The 16,366-nt window shown below is 41.5% G+C and overlaps 1 protein-coding gene across 4 annotated transcripts in view; it reads right to left on the bottom strand.

Annotated features, from left to right (window-relative positions):
* Positions 1-983: 983 nt before the first annotated feature.
* The window catches only part of evi5b (ecotropic viral integration site 5b), a 33,735-nt gene continuing 18,352 nt past the window's right edge, over positions 984-16,366 (bottom strand). For 2 of the 4 annotated variants that reach the window (XM_073476708.1, XM_073476709.1), the window contains 13 exons: positions 16,182-16,271; positions 15,835-15,932; positions 15,262-15,322; positions 15,117-15,170; positions 14,032-14,064; positions 13,490-13,642; positions 12,606-12,737; positions 12,220-12,360; positions 11,943-12,101; positions 11,401-11,547; positions 10,979-11,074; positions 5,400-5,495; positions 984-3,140 (listed from right to left, as the gene is read on the bottom strand). In XM_073476708.1, the coding sequence (XP_073332809.1) occupies positions 2,862-3,140; positions 5,400-5,495; positions 10,979-11,074; positions 11,401-11,547; positions 11,943-12,101; positions 12,220-12,360; positions 12,606-12,737; positions 13,490-13,642; positions 14,032-14,064; positions 15,117-15,170; positions 15,262-15,322; positions 15,835-15,932; positions 16,182-16,271 (1,539 nt within the window). In that variant the 3' untranslated portion in view covers positions 984-2,861. The remainder of the gene's footprint in view (positions 3,141-5,399; positions 5,496-10,978; positions 11,075-11,400; positions 11,548-11,942; positions 12,102-12,219; positions 12,361-12,605; positions 12,738-13,489; positions 13,643-14,031; positions 14,065-15,116; positions 15,171-15,261; positions 15,323-15,834; positions 15,933-16,181; positions 16,272-16,366) is intronic. The other 2 variants (XM_073476710.1, XM_073476711.1) reach the window with 1 other exon arrangement.

The following is a 16,366-nucleotide window of genomic DNA, read 5'->3' as shown; positions in this document are numbered from 1 at the left end:
TAGGCCGACACGGAGTAGTTTCGTAATAGTAACCAACTGTGGCATCCTGTCATTGCAACAAAGAGTTCAACAGGCGCATTGCGTAAAGTAATAATGATGATGATGATGACATTTTGAGCATTATTTAATCTTCTGCAGAAGCCAGTGTGTTTAAAAATAAAATAGATTTTTGTCCATGATCGATGACTAAATTAATTTCCCTCTTGTTTCTGCGTAATTTAGTCGAGCGTGTCTTGCTCTCTATTGAAATTTCAACTTTAAAAACGCCTCTACATGTGAAAACACCAAATGATTCATGCCTCCCACATACTCTTCATAGTACACCGCACAACTTGGACGAATATGAGGTTAGTAAAAATAAATAAATATATTTATATATATTTTAACAAACTGCAGTACTTTCCTGCGCGGCTCATCTGTTTACATGATGGGGATCTGGTCTCAAATTCGGCTAATTAATTTTAAATCCAAACTTACCGATTAAAGCTGAAATGTCGGGTTTTTTTGTGGCACGTGTCTGTTTGGTAGTTACCAAAAAATGAGCTGAAGTTGAGGTTTTTTCAACTAACCTGGCAAAAAAAAATTTGAATAAACTAACTGCCCCTTCACTGCGCCACGAAGCGCACGTTCAAAACATCCGCACCATTTCCAATCAGTGCAGTATAAAATATAAAAACCACACTGAACTCACAGTACTTTTGAGAAAGTCTACTAAAATATCTACTAAACTCATCTCGTATCAGTATTTAGCAGTAATACAAACCTTGGTAAGTCTGTCAGAGTGGCCCGAAGAGAAAAGCTCTTCTTAAAAAATGTGGTTTTCTGCATGAAACGATTAGTAGTTGAGGCTCAGCTCTGAAAACCGCGAGAAAAATCACTTCCTGAAAGCAGTCAATCTAAGCGAGCATCTTCACAGAGGAAGACAGCGTCCCACATGTGCTCACACTCATCTCTAACCACTTCAGGTTAACAACACACACCAGTCCAGGAGTTTACCAAACATGTTTTATTGTGAACTCATCACACACACACACACAACCATCTCATGTAGTCTCCAGAGTGTGCCCGACTGCTCCATAGTGTTGCCATGTGTGTGTCCTTTACTGCACTGCAGACTCACAAAGTGCCATAACGTGTTCCTCCTCCCCTCACACACATCTTGTTCATCAAAAAAAAAGGGGACATTATCATCATCAACTCAAAGAGTCACAATCTTTTTTTCTGCTTCCTGGACATGACAGCCGAGAGCGACTGCTGCGCTCACTTCCACCTCGTCATCCACTCAATACAGGAGTTAGTGTTCAATACAGACATTCAGAGAAATTCAAAGTCTTTTTACACATCCAGGTCCTTGTGTCGTGAAATGGAGTGGAACTGGCCCCTGCGGATGAGCACCATACAGAATATAGTGCTTTGCTTTGGTAACACTTGGCAGCTCCTGGTTTACTCTCCACATTTTTCTATTTAATGTTATCTCAGCTTGATCTCTCAAGTTTAGAGTTCCCTACAGCCGTCATCCATTTCCGTGCAAATTTGTGATACACAAAACATATGATGGACATTACTCATGTTTGAGTCATCAGCAAATGTACTACGTGCTGAGTTGACTTACTGCAGGGGAGGGTGGCGGGAGGTCATCTTGAAAGTAACGTCAGGATGCGTCAGTACATCAGCAACAGTGGTTAAAAAGTCGCTTTATAAAAAGCATTATTAATTGATGGCACATTTATGGTTAATTAAACATTAGTTAATAGCTATTTGACTGTTAAGAAACAACAAAATGCTTTATAAACCATTCACAAAGTATTAAACAGCCGCTGAAACTTTACAGTAAACACTCGCTTAATAAATGACTCAAAGCATTTCATTGTTAACAGTAAAATAACTCAACAAATGATGAATCAACTATAAATTAACCGTTTATCAATGATACTTATTACAAAGTGTTAGCAAAAAAATAAATCTGTCCCCTCGTCTGCACTAATTAATCACGTTTACCGCTCTGAACACAGCAAGCTGAAGATCAGTTCCTCTTTTTTTTTCTCACCTCGCTCGTCTCAAAAAAACAGGATTTGTCATTCGTGTTACCGTATTAAACTAACTTATATGTCCCTTTTTTCTCTCAATTGTACAATATATTCTAAACATCAGATATGCAATAAGATACATATTTTCAAGTTCAAAAGGAATTGAAAAAAAAAACAAAACAAAAAAAAAAACATAATACACATTTACATATCTACAGGTATGCAGATGTCACACTGACCCCGTGGTACACCGGCCCTGGTGAAAGGCATGCGGCAATGTGCTAAGGCCAAATGGTCAAGTCGACGCTGGTTTGCTCTGATACCAGCCTCTGACCAAGCCCGTCCGCACAATAGATATATATACACACATACACAGCACTTATACAATTCTGCCCTTTGCGTGATGGACACTTAGTAGTAACGGCATCAATACAATTTTGATGTTCATTTTATAAAATGCTTAAAAATATAAAAACACATTGGATGAAGTGTGTAATATAGCATAAAAGGTTTTTTTTATTATTGCACAGTCTCTTTCTCTGTGTTGTACCTACAGGAGGGGCTCAGGATCAGACCCCTCCTCCTCCTCCCACAGTAGAGTTTGATACGCTCCACATTTCTTATTCTCTGTCAGTGGTGCTCAGACAGGCCGGTGTTTGCTGCCCTCAGGAAGAAAAGAAAAATAGAAACTAAATAAACTAAATTTGTAAGTGTGATTCTCATGATATGAAATGATGATGCATTTCCTTTCTGATATTCAGAACTCCAGATCCAGACTGATCCTCTCGATGGGCTTGCCGGAAAAACACCTCCTCTTCCTCAGCGGGGTGCTGGTCACACGGTGGTGGACTTGTGGCTGCCGCTCTGAGGCACAGAGAGTCGCAGGGCCTCGTCGTCCTCCTCCTCATCCTCACTGTCGGTGTCCCCGAGGTTGGGCTGCAGTCTGATACGGCCCCCACTCCTCTGCTGGCTGCCCCGGAGGGTGGGGACCTTGACTCCATCCTCATCTGAAGACTGGTAAGACCCATCATCCCCCGCATAGTGATTGACGATGTGGATCCCATCAAAGGTGGGCTGATTGGCCAAGCCCTTCTGTCCTTTTAAGCAGCAGATCTGGGAGAGGAAGCACGATGAGTGTTAGGGGCAACGCAGATGATGATTAATCCTGCATGCAAAAAAATTAGCTCTACACTTAAATGTGACTCCTGAAGGGAAAACACTGATGATACAAACTGTTTAACACAACATGGGCCAACCTCAGGCAGGCAGTGATCTTTTAACAGTATCACTGGCTCAAGTAGAATGAGATGTCTTGTCACAGATCTAACATGCAACAACCAAAAGGGAACAATGTCACCAGATATGAGCTGGGTCCCAACTCCATACTACATATATATGTGATAATGTAGTAGTAGTAGTGTTTACTGTAGCTTCATATTTTGTTTTCTGACATATACTAGGAGCTTTTTCCACCTCAGTTAGTTAGGTAGAACTTTTTGTTCCAGCGATGAGTATTTTCCATTTCCTGTGGTGGGTCAATACTGTGTATAAACTGCACACTGGCTGTATACTGACAACTTTCTTCAGTATATAGAATTAGTCACTTTTCCAGTGTGAATGCACCACATATTCAAATCTTCCTTAGAACGAGTATGTAGCATGGAAATGGGACAAAGTATTGTATAGTTTTTCTTCATGGGTGAAGGGCAGCTCCATTTGGGGCAGCATGACAGTCCTGAATGTGTCCTGTTGAAAACGTTAGGTCGGTGGCTGTACTCTGCTGTTTATCACAGGCGGGAAGTTAAACCAATGCATATTCACCAAACGAACCTGTTAGTCCTCATCAAAGTCTTTCCTGTGATAACAACCAAAACACTTTGGATGAGGAATAAATGTCACCTTTATGTGGCTTGTCCAGTAAGTTAGTACATCATCTACTTCGCCTCTTTCTGTTGTAGCCCCCGTTTGTAGGGCAAAACACACATTGCAACTACTGATGAATGGCAATTGTGGAACGATGACACAATTCAGCCAATAGTGAACTATGACAAGCTATATTAAGATGAGATTTCCGATTTATTTGAAGTGTTTTCTGTTAGCATGTTTCTGTATCATAGGTGAAGAGACGGAACGGATGAGGACTCACTGGTTGGTTTGACTAATGTACGTCAGGTTAACTTCCAGTTAAGAGTAGCGCGCCGTCACGTCTCTAAACGTTTCTATGGAGGCATCCAGGACCGTCTCCCATGCTGTGAATTAAACAAACCAAATGGACGTAGGGTGGCGAGGGGGCAACACAATGGTCGGGGGTCAAACAACTGGAGGTTACATGGCACATTTGTACCAACTTACCTGAGTCAGCCTGCCATGCGACAGACAGACATGTGGGAGGAGATGCATTCACAGGCCAGTTCAGAGCACAATACACAATGAACACAGTCACAATAAGCCTACATGTACCTACTTCGTCTAAACTTGGCACTCTGCCTTCCTGTCGTTGTCAGGCAGAAAGGAAATTGTGACCTACTCAACATCTGACTGGCTGCAGTCACAATTTCCAGCAAAATGATGCAGTTTTTTAAGTAAGGAGGACAACTTGTTTTTGAGCCACTCTCCACAAGTGACACTTAAGTTAGCATCATTCATAACAGGCCACTCTTAATCCAAGTCACCCACCACGCAAACCAGGTGACAGGTGAAATGACTGAACAGCCTGATATAGAGTCAGATGAAGCCAATGCATGCAGCTCAGTTGAATTAGAGTTTTGTGTTCTTGCTTGTTTTGATTCAGTAAAGGCCTCAGTATCAAGATATGGTGTTCTTCCTGTAAATAACTGATTCGTTAGAAGACAACAAGGACCTCTATCTGCAGTTTTATAAACCATATCAACACAGAAGATGAGCTGCTCAATCATTAGTAAGTAGAAAGGCGTCATTAGAGGACAGATGTTGCATGCAACTCAAACAACTGCTCAGACCGGACAAAACAAAGAATAATGAATGTCGAAGATAGTAAGATTCTCTGATGGTAGTCGTACTCAAATCCTCAGTCATCATGTTTAAGCTCTACATGTACGTCTTTGTTCTCTATCTTAGTGAAACCCTCTTGTAGAGTCATCTGTAGGTTATCGTCTCTGAAGGTATGTGCAAGAAGAGGTATACAATGTCAACTCCACACAGGAAGTCTCTGGGTGTAGTTAACACTTGTGCTAATCGGTTAGCCTCAAAGTCAACCATATCTGAGAGAATTGTGAGAAATGCTAGATCAAAGAAAAAACAACAACAAAATCTGAATCTACACTGAAAAAGCAGTTGTAGAATAAAGGTGGAGCAAAACACTCGTGGACCTATTGTTTGTTTCACAAGTCTCACCTCGTGTTTTAGATCTGCTATCTGGTCCTTGAGGTCGCGGATGTACTGGCTCGAGTCTGTGTGGTTCAGCTGGCCTTGGACCTTTCCTTCTTCTTTCTGTTGGTAGAAGACACAAGTTAATACTGAGGAAGGTGAAGAACTATTTGTTTGCAGAAGGGGTTAAACTGAAACTAAATGATATATGCAGCATCCATGTCAAAACCATTGAATAGCAGGGATATTAATTCACGACCCGGTCACTCAAGATAATCCACAGACCTTGTTGTGAGCAGTTTCACTAACTTTAGGAACTATTTTTCTTTCCGTATCACCGTGCAGAGCGAAGCCTGCATCTACTTATGGACAAGAGGCTAGCTAACTAAGCTAAAAGTACAGCTCAGCAGAGGAGGACGCCTTTAGTGTTTACATCCACCGCTGTCATGAGCACATGTACGCTTCCTTCTGCGTGTTGAAAGAAAATAGTTCCCACATGAAACTGCTCAGAACAAGGTCTGTGGAGTATCTTGATTTTTGTGCCTTCTAGTTACATTATATTCGAGAGAAGGCTGACATCTCTATGGCCGATGTGTCCAAAACTCAGAACTGCTGTACAGACAGGACAAACACTGGCAGGTACTACAGCCCCGCTGGCATCACAAAGTGCCCTCCTTGTATGGCGGGAGAGCAAAGCAACAGATGTCAGAGGAAACACATAACACTGTCATTTGTGCTTGATTTCCTCCCGGGGCCCTGGGGATGAGGCTGGTTGTTGGCTTTAACAGTTAAACAGCGATGTTTACCTTCCTCACTGAAGACATCTGCAGACATTGGAGACAAACACATACCCTATTTCAAACCTCAATCACACCCCTGAACCTGCCAGTTCTACAGTGAGCCCAGTGCATACAGGAGTTCAAACCACAGGCAGCAGCACGGGAACACTGAGATATAAAGGGAAGATGTGTGCACATACAGCAGGGGTGGGGTGTAGAGGTAGAGTCGTAATACTGAGTCTTCTTTCGCTTGCCAACACCCCAAAATACAGATAGGGTTTTGATTCCTGTGGTAAGGTGGGGCTGAATATGGCAGGTCCCACTGGGCTTTTTTACACCCCTAAACAAGTGAGATTATTCCAAGAATCTGTTGTTTTTGAGGTTTCGCTCATCCAAAACACTGCAACGACAAGGGGCAGGCAGTTAATGAGACTTCCTTATGTTCAGCTGTGTGAATCGACAGGTGTCAGGCTGTGGCTGAGGACGCCAAACAGTCTCACTGACATGTCTCCCTCATGTTCCTGCACCCTCGAGGTCTGTTGAACTTTGTTTACTTCTAACAGGAGAAAAAATAGAAGGAAGGGGAGGAAAAGCTACGTATAATGACGTAAAGAACTAGGGCAAGTTTTATTTGTTTGCTGTACCGACAGCAGTGAAGTGCGCAGCTGATCTAATCTTTAATGGTCGTCCTTTGAACATCACAAGCATCACTTATCATCACATCCTGAGCGATTGAGCAAAATCACAGCTCATAAAAAAGAAATTCCCCATGAAATGTACCGGAATTCATCTGACAGCATGCGTCACATACAGACATACACACAGTATTTTTGCACTTCTTCGCTGCAATAACAAATAGCTTTTTTTAAATTTACAACGAAATCTGAAAATGTATGATTCAAGTTATATTTTTTTTACAATGATACAACTTTTAATATGTCATTAAGCTGCCTGTCAGAAAAAAATATATGATTTGTGTAAAATGACTCATCTCTTTCCTGAGCATATTTAAAACGTGAGCGACCACTCATAAAGATACACTTTCCACAAACAGTCAACACGAGAATGTCCTTTACATGCTAAAACATTTAGTATAAATCTCTGGGCATGTCATAGAAACCTCAAAATAAACCATGCATGTCACCTTTGGTAGAGTTTCTGCTTCAAGTTGAGAAACCACTTCCTATCAACTCGGAGACAGTGGAGCTGTGGCATTAAACGGAGGCTATGACTGTGGTAGTGAAAGAGTCCTACACAGAAACCTTTCTAGACATCTTAGTTTCACTGATGTTTTCCATCATCGGTTGTTATCATTAACTTGTATCTTTTCATTCAATCTCTGCAGGATTATCTGTGTCGTTACTGCAGGATGATAACAGTCATCGTCGCGTTCAAAGTGAGTGTATCTGACGCTGCTCTGTCGTCTGTTCTCAGTATTGACACTCAGACAAAGTAAATCTGATCATAGGGTGACCTGTCACATCATAAAGCAAGCTTTCACCACCACCATGTGTCACACCATCCCCAGAAAAGGAAGGCAAGATTTCCCTCTTATTGAAACAGTTTGTACCCACAACTTATTGAGCAAGTAACCAAACCACAGACCAACAAGCCAACACTGGCACAGTGATTTAAGCTCAGACAAGTTTGATTTAAAACCCTGCTCTTGAAAAAGCTCCCTGTGCAAAACATTGTCTTGATACTGATCATAACTAAAAGGAACATAATGTGTAGGGTTAAGTGTGAGGCTATTGCATTTCACCGACATGCTCAAATGAGAGTTCATTGCGCAGATTCTGCAAGGTTTGAGGGCGGTAGTGGTAAATATTTGGTGTTGCATGTTTTTGCTCTATCACTTAGTAACCAAACCTCAGACCACACTGTGTGATCGGGTGTGCCTCTGAAGGAGAAAGGGGGAGGGTAGTTTGTAGGTGTCACACTTATAAATAGTCCCGGCCTCCAGCTCAAACTATCTGAAACACCTTAAACTCAGGATGAAATGTTACTTTAAAAAACCTGCTACAGTGGCCCACAAGCCCACAAGTCACAACTGTTTCCAACAGAGCAGTCTGTCTGCAACTTGAGTCAAAGATGACCAAAGCTTTTGGTCCAATATGGTTTATAACACACTATAATGTAGTCGCACGCTGCTATAAAGTCTTTATTAATGTACAGTATTTGTCAACAATTATAACTTCTTAAAATATTTTTTAATTATTCTGGTATTCTGGTATCCCCCCATGGGACCTTTTTTTCCCGCTAAAAATATGTATGGTAGTTAATGGCAAGAGACAAATAATTTTTAGATCCCATTTCAATTGTGCCATGAATTACACATATGATGTCTGTCACCTTAAAAGATAATTTTATTTAGTTAGTTAGTTTTGTGTGAAAGTGCTCACCGAACTACTTTGTCTCAATATACCAACACCAACTCCAACATAGCTGTCCCCTTGACACAGAAAGAAAGTTTTGTGAGCTGGCTAAAATACAGGACCATCTCAACAAGGTTTCAGTGAGACGACAAACGACAAACTGACTTTGAAAAGAGTTGAAGAACGATTTTTTTAAATAGACAAACATAGTGACATTAATGGCAAAATTCAAAAAGGATCCAAGGATAATTTGTTTCTCCTTTTTCAGGAGGAGTTATAGATTTTGACAGATACATTAATGAACACTTTAATCTGCTCATAACTACATTATATTGTGTTATAGACCATTTATTCAATGTTCATATATGGCTTATAAAATGCTGAATAGGGTTGCTCTCGAAAGTTAAGTTGAAAAAAGTTACTGACTTCTTAAAAGTCAAGTGCTCCAACTTAATCAGTCAATATAAGCAATAAAAACTCTTCACTTTTTGTGTTTTTTGCAGCTTTGGATACTTTCAGGTCATTGTTTAGTTTTCCAATCTGCGTAGTTGATTTTAAACAGGTTCCACTGACCAGCACATATATGTAAAAACCCCAAAAACGCAAAATAGTAGGCAGCCAAAGTAAATAGGGTAACAGCTTTTGCTACAAATACCTAGTGGATCGCATGTCCATTGCAAGAGACAACTAATGAGTGACAAGGTGTCTGGGAAACCTCTCTGTATTTCTGCCCCATCCTTTACTGAAGTCATTCACAAAGAACAGAAATGAGAGAAAGTTCTTGCAGGATCATCAGTAGAACACTCAGCGTTTTGGATTTGTTAAGATTTGTTTAATTCTTTTTATTACATGTGAGTTTCTTACTGGCTGAATGTAGCAGAAACACGTCTGTATAGGCATAGGAACTATATGGGAAAAACATGGATTCCTGTCTGGCTTTAAGGGATCCTTAAGGTGGCCAGACTGAGACATCCATCCAGTCTAGATGTACATGAAAAGTTCTCAACACTTCACTGCAGCCTGTGCAAAGTCATACGGACCTTCCAGACATTAAATGGTGCTAAACGTGTCTCTGTGAAGTACTGACTGGAAGGGAGGTACTATGAATGCAATCACTGCTTCTGAGATTTATATGCATTCATCATCTATTTTTAGAGACTTTCCACACCACATATGTGGGTTTAAAGTAAGACAGTGTCTGTTGACTAATCTACAACCATTCACTCATTCAACCTGCTCAAGTCTCACTGAAATAATTCCTAAAAAGGCAACATATAGACAGACACTACGTAACAAAACTCAATGATGCACCTCATGTCTGGCCTCAAGTAAAGTCACCACCAGTCAGTTCTGATAACCAACCAGTTACCAGAACTGACGTGCTGAGTGTTTAAAACCCTCATCCTGATTACATCATTAACACAATCATCTTCAGACACATTTAAAGTATATAAAAGATATATATATATATATATATTCACCCCCTATAAGCCTGTTTAACCCAACACATTATCTGTCTGTTCATAACACAGATTTACTCATATGAAAAGTGTGGTGTTCGAAGTGTTGAGCCCACAAACAAGCCTCAAACTATTCATGATTGGTATCAATCAGAACAGCTGAGTGTTGGCAATAGAAGAACAGGCCTGTATTTGTTTTGGTCACCCTTGTTGTGTGTAGCGTTACATTTGTTTGGGGATAAATACTGTTGTCTTTACTCCTGCTTGTTGAGACTGACTCATACAGGGTCTAAGTATTATATGCAAGTCTTTTCAACTTCACTAAATGTCATCGCAGTGAATTTATGTGCTGCAATAATTACTTTTGGTAGAGAGGATTTTAGGTTTGGAACGTGTGGAAATATGTTTAACACTCTCTACATCTCCTGATTTCCTGTTTACCTTACATATATAATTTACTGTCAAAGTTAGAAAACCTCAGCTGCACTGCATCATCGGTACTGCACTGTGTGGGAGTGGTTTAATCAGATTTGATTGACTCTGGTGTCTCCTTGGCAACATAAGCAAAGAAAACATTGACTGCTATCAGTTTCAGACTCTTATATGGGGACGTTCTGATTGGTGGAAGGAAATGTGTGACATCAGCCTTTTTCTATCAGAGCCCTGCCTGTTTCAAACAAGTGAGATGAGCTCAGACCAAACCACAAGTACAGAAATCTGTCACGTTGGATAACCACTATAGCTCTTACTCTGGCAGATCATGTCTATGTAGTGAGCCCTTAGATGTTAGATGTTAGATGCTAACTGAGAAACATACAGACCAACCAAACCATCTTCCTTCCATCAATAAAAATCAGAATATACTCTTTATGTCTGAAGACAGTTTCATTAGCTCTTAAATGTGGTTTGCGAAGGAGTTTAGGAAATTCAAAGCTCGGTGCAGAGGTACAGGTGTGATGTTGGAGACAGCAAAGATTGTGTTGGGACTTCACCTGAATCTCAAGCTCTGAGATCTGTTGCTGGAGTTCAGCCATAGCAGCAATGTTGTCCGCTTCTCTCAGCCTCACTGCCATCACCTCTTCCTTACTCTGCAGAAAAAAACAAGAGGAAAAAAAAAATATTTCAACAACAGTCCTACCAAAGGACCCCGGGGAGGTGAAATGCTAAATGGCCAGTATGAAAACAAGTATTGTGCAATTTTTTCCTATCTGTCTGAATCTTGCAGAGGGAAATTCCTGAGAGACTGGGAGTGTTTAGCAGAAACAACAGAACAAGTCACTTCCTCCGTCTAGATCTGGATTATGAGCTCATCAATTTTACATGTCAACACAAACTTTATATTTTGCCACAACACAGCTGTGCAGTGGTTTGTGCACACAGTGCTCAGTGCTGCAGATCAGCAGCAGAGTTGTACCTTGCATTCAATCTCAGCTTGTCTCCTCTTGATTTCTTGAAGTTGCCCATTCAGGTCTTTATTTTGCAGCGTCAGTGTTTGCACACACTCCTGGAGACAGCGACTCTCCTGCTCCGCCCGTCGCAGCTGGTTACTGTGAATCTGATTCTGTGTGAGAACAGGTGGACATTTAGAAAAATGAAAAACATATTCTTTTACTTGGATTAATGATCAATTCAATCTAAAACAAAAACTGTGAGACAAAATCTGATGAACTGCCTGCACTGCTTCACACTTGTTGTCACGAGTTGTTTAGCACGGATGACTGATGCCCTCTAAAGGACACTGTGTGACATTACAGGTAGAGAACATACTTCAGCTCATTTACTGCTTATTAGACAATTTGTAGATACATATCCACCCAACTAACTAAAGTATACACCTTTCATTTCCTATGATTAATGGTAATATAAGCATAGAAAAGCTAAGAATCAGAAAATGCAGCACACATCAATTAGATGAATTACATTTAACATGTTAAGAAAGCTAGTGTGACTTCTGACCTGCGTCTCCATCTCCAGCATCCTCTGCCGCGTCTCTCGCAGCTCCGCCTGGGCCTCTGCCTCGCGCAGCCTCACGCTCATCAGCTCGTCCTGTAGCTCGCTCAACGTGTTCTTCCTGGGGCTGTCTTTCCAGCGACCAGCTGTGCGCGCCAAGTGACGCTGAGGAGAGGCGTTACAGTCAGTCACCTTTCCATCACGCTTTGCACTTTGAAAAAAATGTCCAACAAAGATTATGTGTCGATCAAATTGTCCTGTGTGCTGACATGTCTGTGCTCACCTGCCAGTGCTCTTCCAAGTCTCTGACTTGCTGCCTCAGCTCTTTGAGGCCGGTCAGAGCTTCCGCCTCTCTCAGCTTCACCCCAATCAGCTCCTCTTGAAGACGCGCCACGTTGGTGTCATCTGGTAGAGATGTGTTCCTCTAAGGAAGGAGTGTAAGGATTATATGTTTTAAAACTGCAGCAACAGATGTATATAGATATAGCTACATCATATAGTAACATAAAAATGGGGATCTCAGAGGATGGGGATCATTTCCACCCTATTTATGTATAATGATTCCATTCTTGTTTTGTGCATTTCCTGGTGCTGAACAAGATAAAATAATAATAATAATAATAATTTTTAAATAGATTGCAGCAGTGCATCATGTCTGAGGTAACCCACCTTCTCCATGTCCAGGATCTTGTCCTGCATTTCCTTGAGGGCACACTGAGACTCTGCCTCCTTCAGCCGGGCCTGCACCAGCTCTCTCTCCAGCTGCAGGACCGACTCCTCAGAGTACCGAGGGGCTCCCTTCTACAACAGGACACATGTGTGAGTAGACAGTGAAACATGGCATTTAATGAAGAGCATTAACCTCTAGTAATGTAAATCATCCCAATCCATTAAACAGTCTCATATAATATTATACTTTTTCTCTTTAAAGAAAACACAACTCAATGCCTCTTTACACTCCTTTTTTTTCCATATTAATAATTCATGTCTGCTCATTGTGGAGTATGATAGCAAATTATGTAAAACATTGTAATGCCTGAACATTATCATGTATTTGCATTATCAATAATTAACAAGGTCGATAGATATGCAGCGAGAGGATTCTGTGGGAACAGAGTGCAATGTGTGAAATCAACCAGCCTGTGAGACAGCTGCTTATAAATTCATGAATGCATTTCTGAGAAAGCAGAAGAATGTAAATGGTGGCTGTAGTACTCTGTGTCCCAATTTGAATTCATGCATACCAAAACAGATCATTACCCAAAGCTGGTGTGAAGAGTGAGAAAAGCCCTGCTCTCTCTCTGTTGCTACATGCTAACTGGGCAGGGGGGGAAAACTTTGATGCACCTGAACTGTGGTGAAACACATTTTTACAGGCCCAGGTGTCACTTCTAGCACACCAAAAGGTCTTGAAATGGTCAACCTGACATTTCAGTACCGCACAACAAAAACTGATCTGGGAAACATCCCCGTCTCAAAGTCACGGCGGCTCCTGTCCTGCAGGATCTGAGCCGGTGCAACCTGCCAGCTGGGGACTCTGTGGCCCTCCTTACCGCGTGTGGCTGCTGCTGCTGCTGGAGCTGCCTGATGGTGTTCTTGGCCTGCTCCAGCTGAGCACTGGCCTCCTCGCTGTGCTGTTTGACTGTGGCCAGCTCCCGCTTGACCAGGTAGTTCTCCTCGGCCTCCTGAGCTCGAGTCACTTGTCCCTTGGGACATAACCAACCGAGGAGGGGTGGAGTGAGCACGACAAAGAGTGAGACGAGAGGGCGGGCAAATCAGAAGTGAAGATGAGGGATCGGGTTTTCTAAGGACATGCTTGTTTTAGCTCTAGCAATGTGTGATTTATAGTTTAATTCCTTAGCTTTCTTCAGCATGATTTGTGACTCCCTCACTTTGTTTTGCCACAATGTGGTCTTTCATGCACTTATTCGATACTGTAATCAGCTATAGTCAGAGAATCGTTATAGTCATCAGATTCTGCATTATTACTGTGTCCCTCATTGTGCTAATCATAAGCATGCAACGCTACAGAGAGAGAAAGAGGAAAAAAGAAAGATGCAACATAATAAGGGTAAAGAGAAAATGAGGATTATACCTGGATCAATCTATCTGCCAAGGAAGCACTTTCCTACAAAACAGAAATATCAACAAGAGACAGCAGAGAGAGAGAGAGACAATCCAGGGGACAGTTTAAAGCACACAAAAGAACAATCGATTATTTAAAAGAAAAAAATGCAATGTTCCTTTACCGTCCACAAATATTTGTTTACAGACTACAGATACTGATGTTTGCATTCAAGGGTGGAAAAGGAACATTGCATGCAGGTGTGGTGAAAAAGGTGCAAATAAGCTGGTGACAAAGTGAAAAATGAGGCGGTGCTGATGACACAGTGACAAGTTTCAGACAGGAAAAAGCACAGGACAGCGCTACATCTAGCAGAGAGTGATGTATGGTGCAACAGCACAGTGATAGCGTTAGGGAGCTATGTGTTGTTTCACTGGGCCTTGACGTAGTTTATCATGCTTTTTGACATTTCAGTTAGTAAAGAGTTAAGTGATTCTGGGAGTTCGGTGACAGAGACAAGTCAGAGAGCAGCAGCCTCGTGCTGGTTTTAAATAACGGACTCGATTAGATCAGCGTTCCTCCCTGCAGGCGAAACGCGGCGGAGCAGACACCCTTTCTATGATGGCAGACCTCATGCATGGTGCCTTCACCTGCAGCAGTAGTGCCCGTTTCCAAGAGACACAAAAAGATGCAGAATGATACAAACTGTGCAACTTGGCATGCAGTGCTTTGTATCAGCTGTAACAGCATCAAGCAGCCACTTTCACATTCCAAACAGGCTGGTTAAAGTCTTCAGTGGTGCCTGGTGAATTTTAAAATTCACTACAGCAAGTTAATTGAGCCACACAGTCGCCATGACACCAAGACAACATCAAGTCCAAAATCTGGCCACCGTTGGAAGCTCCTGTAAATTCACCATACTGTACCAGTCAACCAGCAACGGTTTATCACATAAATGGACTTTCAACTAACACAGCCCAGTTAGTGAAAGACAAGACTCCATCATTAGGAGGAGATGCATGATGTATGACACAGCCAGGTGGGTTAATGTAATGTTGATGAGCGGGGAGCGGTGTCTGTTTGGTTTGTCTGGTGACAAACACTGATGCACTCACTTTCTCTAGCGTGTCAATCCTCTGCTTCAGGAGCCTGTTCTCTGTCCGCAGCCTCTGTAAAACAACATATTATAAAATCACATTAAACTAAGTGCACACAACAGACCCCTCAGGACTTATCATTAAACATTCAATCTCCACGCACCTTTATCTCCACCTGCTCCTCCATCTCTTTAGTTTTGATTGTAGTGTAGTCTTTCTCTAACCTTAAACAAATACACAGACAAAACAGTGAAGACAAGAACATTAGTGTTGGTCACAAAATGAAGACATAATTATATAGTAGTATAGTTTACTAGAGTTTAAATGAAGCTTTCCTTTCAAAATAGGAATTATTTTCCTACAATTGGCAGCAAATTACCTAGTAATGTCTGGTAAACTCACAAGGAAATTATTAGGCAATTGCAGATTATACAGTATAAAATAAAGTGTTATAGGTTCTGTAGCGTTAATTAAGAATTACAGTGTTCTTCTTATGAGTCTCAAATGAAATACCTCAATATTACAAAATCAATGCTGACTGATGAACACAACTGAAACAGTTACAGAATAGTCAGGGAGTTACATTTTAAGATAAACATGGGAGCCCAGAACAACAAAGATTCACAAGCTGCAGTGAGATGAGTCAACCACTGTGTGATGAGGGTATTGTGTGAATATAAATGCGTCAACAAAAGGAGAGGTTTGTTGATGTGGATGAACTGAAAGTTGTGCTTACTTTTTCATCTTCTTGGCGTTGTATTTAACTTGATAAGCAGCCTGGATGACCTTATCTGGTCCACTGTCAAGCTGGTGTGGGATGACCCTCTGAAAGTGCTGCAGCACAGTGAGGAAACAAAGGCAGGTTAAGTGCTGCACACCCATAAATGCACCCTGATGTCTGAGTCAGGTATTTCCCTGACCGCAAAAGCACTTCATCAAACGTCAGCATGTTCTCAGCAACAATTTGGAAGGACACATGTTTCAATTATCTGGGTGTGGTGGAGGCTTGAGGGTGCTGCATATTTTGAACCAGAAATCTGAGCTGCTTGAATGACAGGTTATGTTGAGGTTGTGGTGATTTACCTGTAACATTCCCTCCATGTCGAGCTGGATGAGTTCAGTCTGGTTCATCTGAAGGATGGCCAGTCCCACACGGAAAACTATCTCCAGACCCTGAAGAAACAGATCACCAGTAATCACTGAGGAGTTGTGTTTTAAAGAATAAATGATGGTCAGTGTGCTGTTGAATGTGTTTTTACATGGACTGA

Source organism: Pagrus major, chromosome 11, assembly GCF_040436345.1.
Source record: "Pagrus major chromosome 11, Pma_NU_1.0".
Taxonomy (NCBI): Eukaryota; Metazoa; Chordata; class Actinopteri; order Spariformes; family Sparidae; genus Pagrus; species Pagrus major.
The sequence above is the reverse complement of the archived record's forward strand: the minus strand, read 5'-3'. Positions and strand labels throughout refer to the sequence as shown.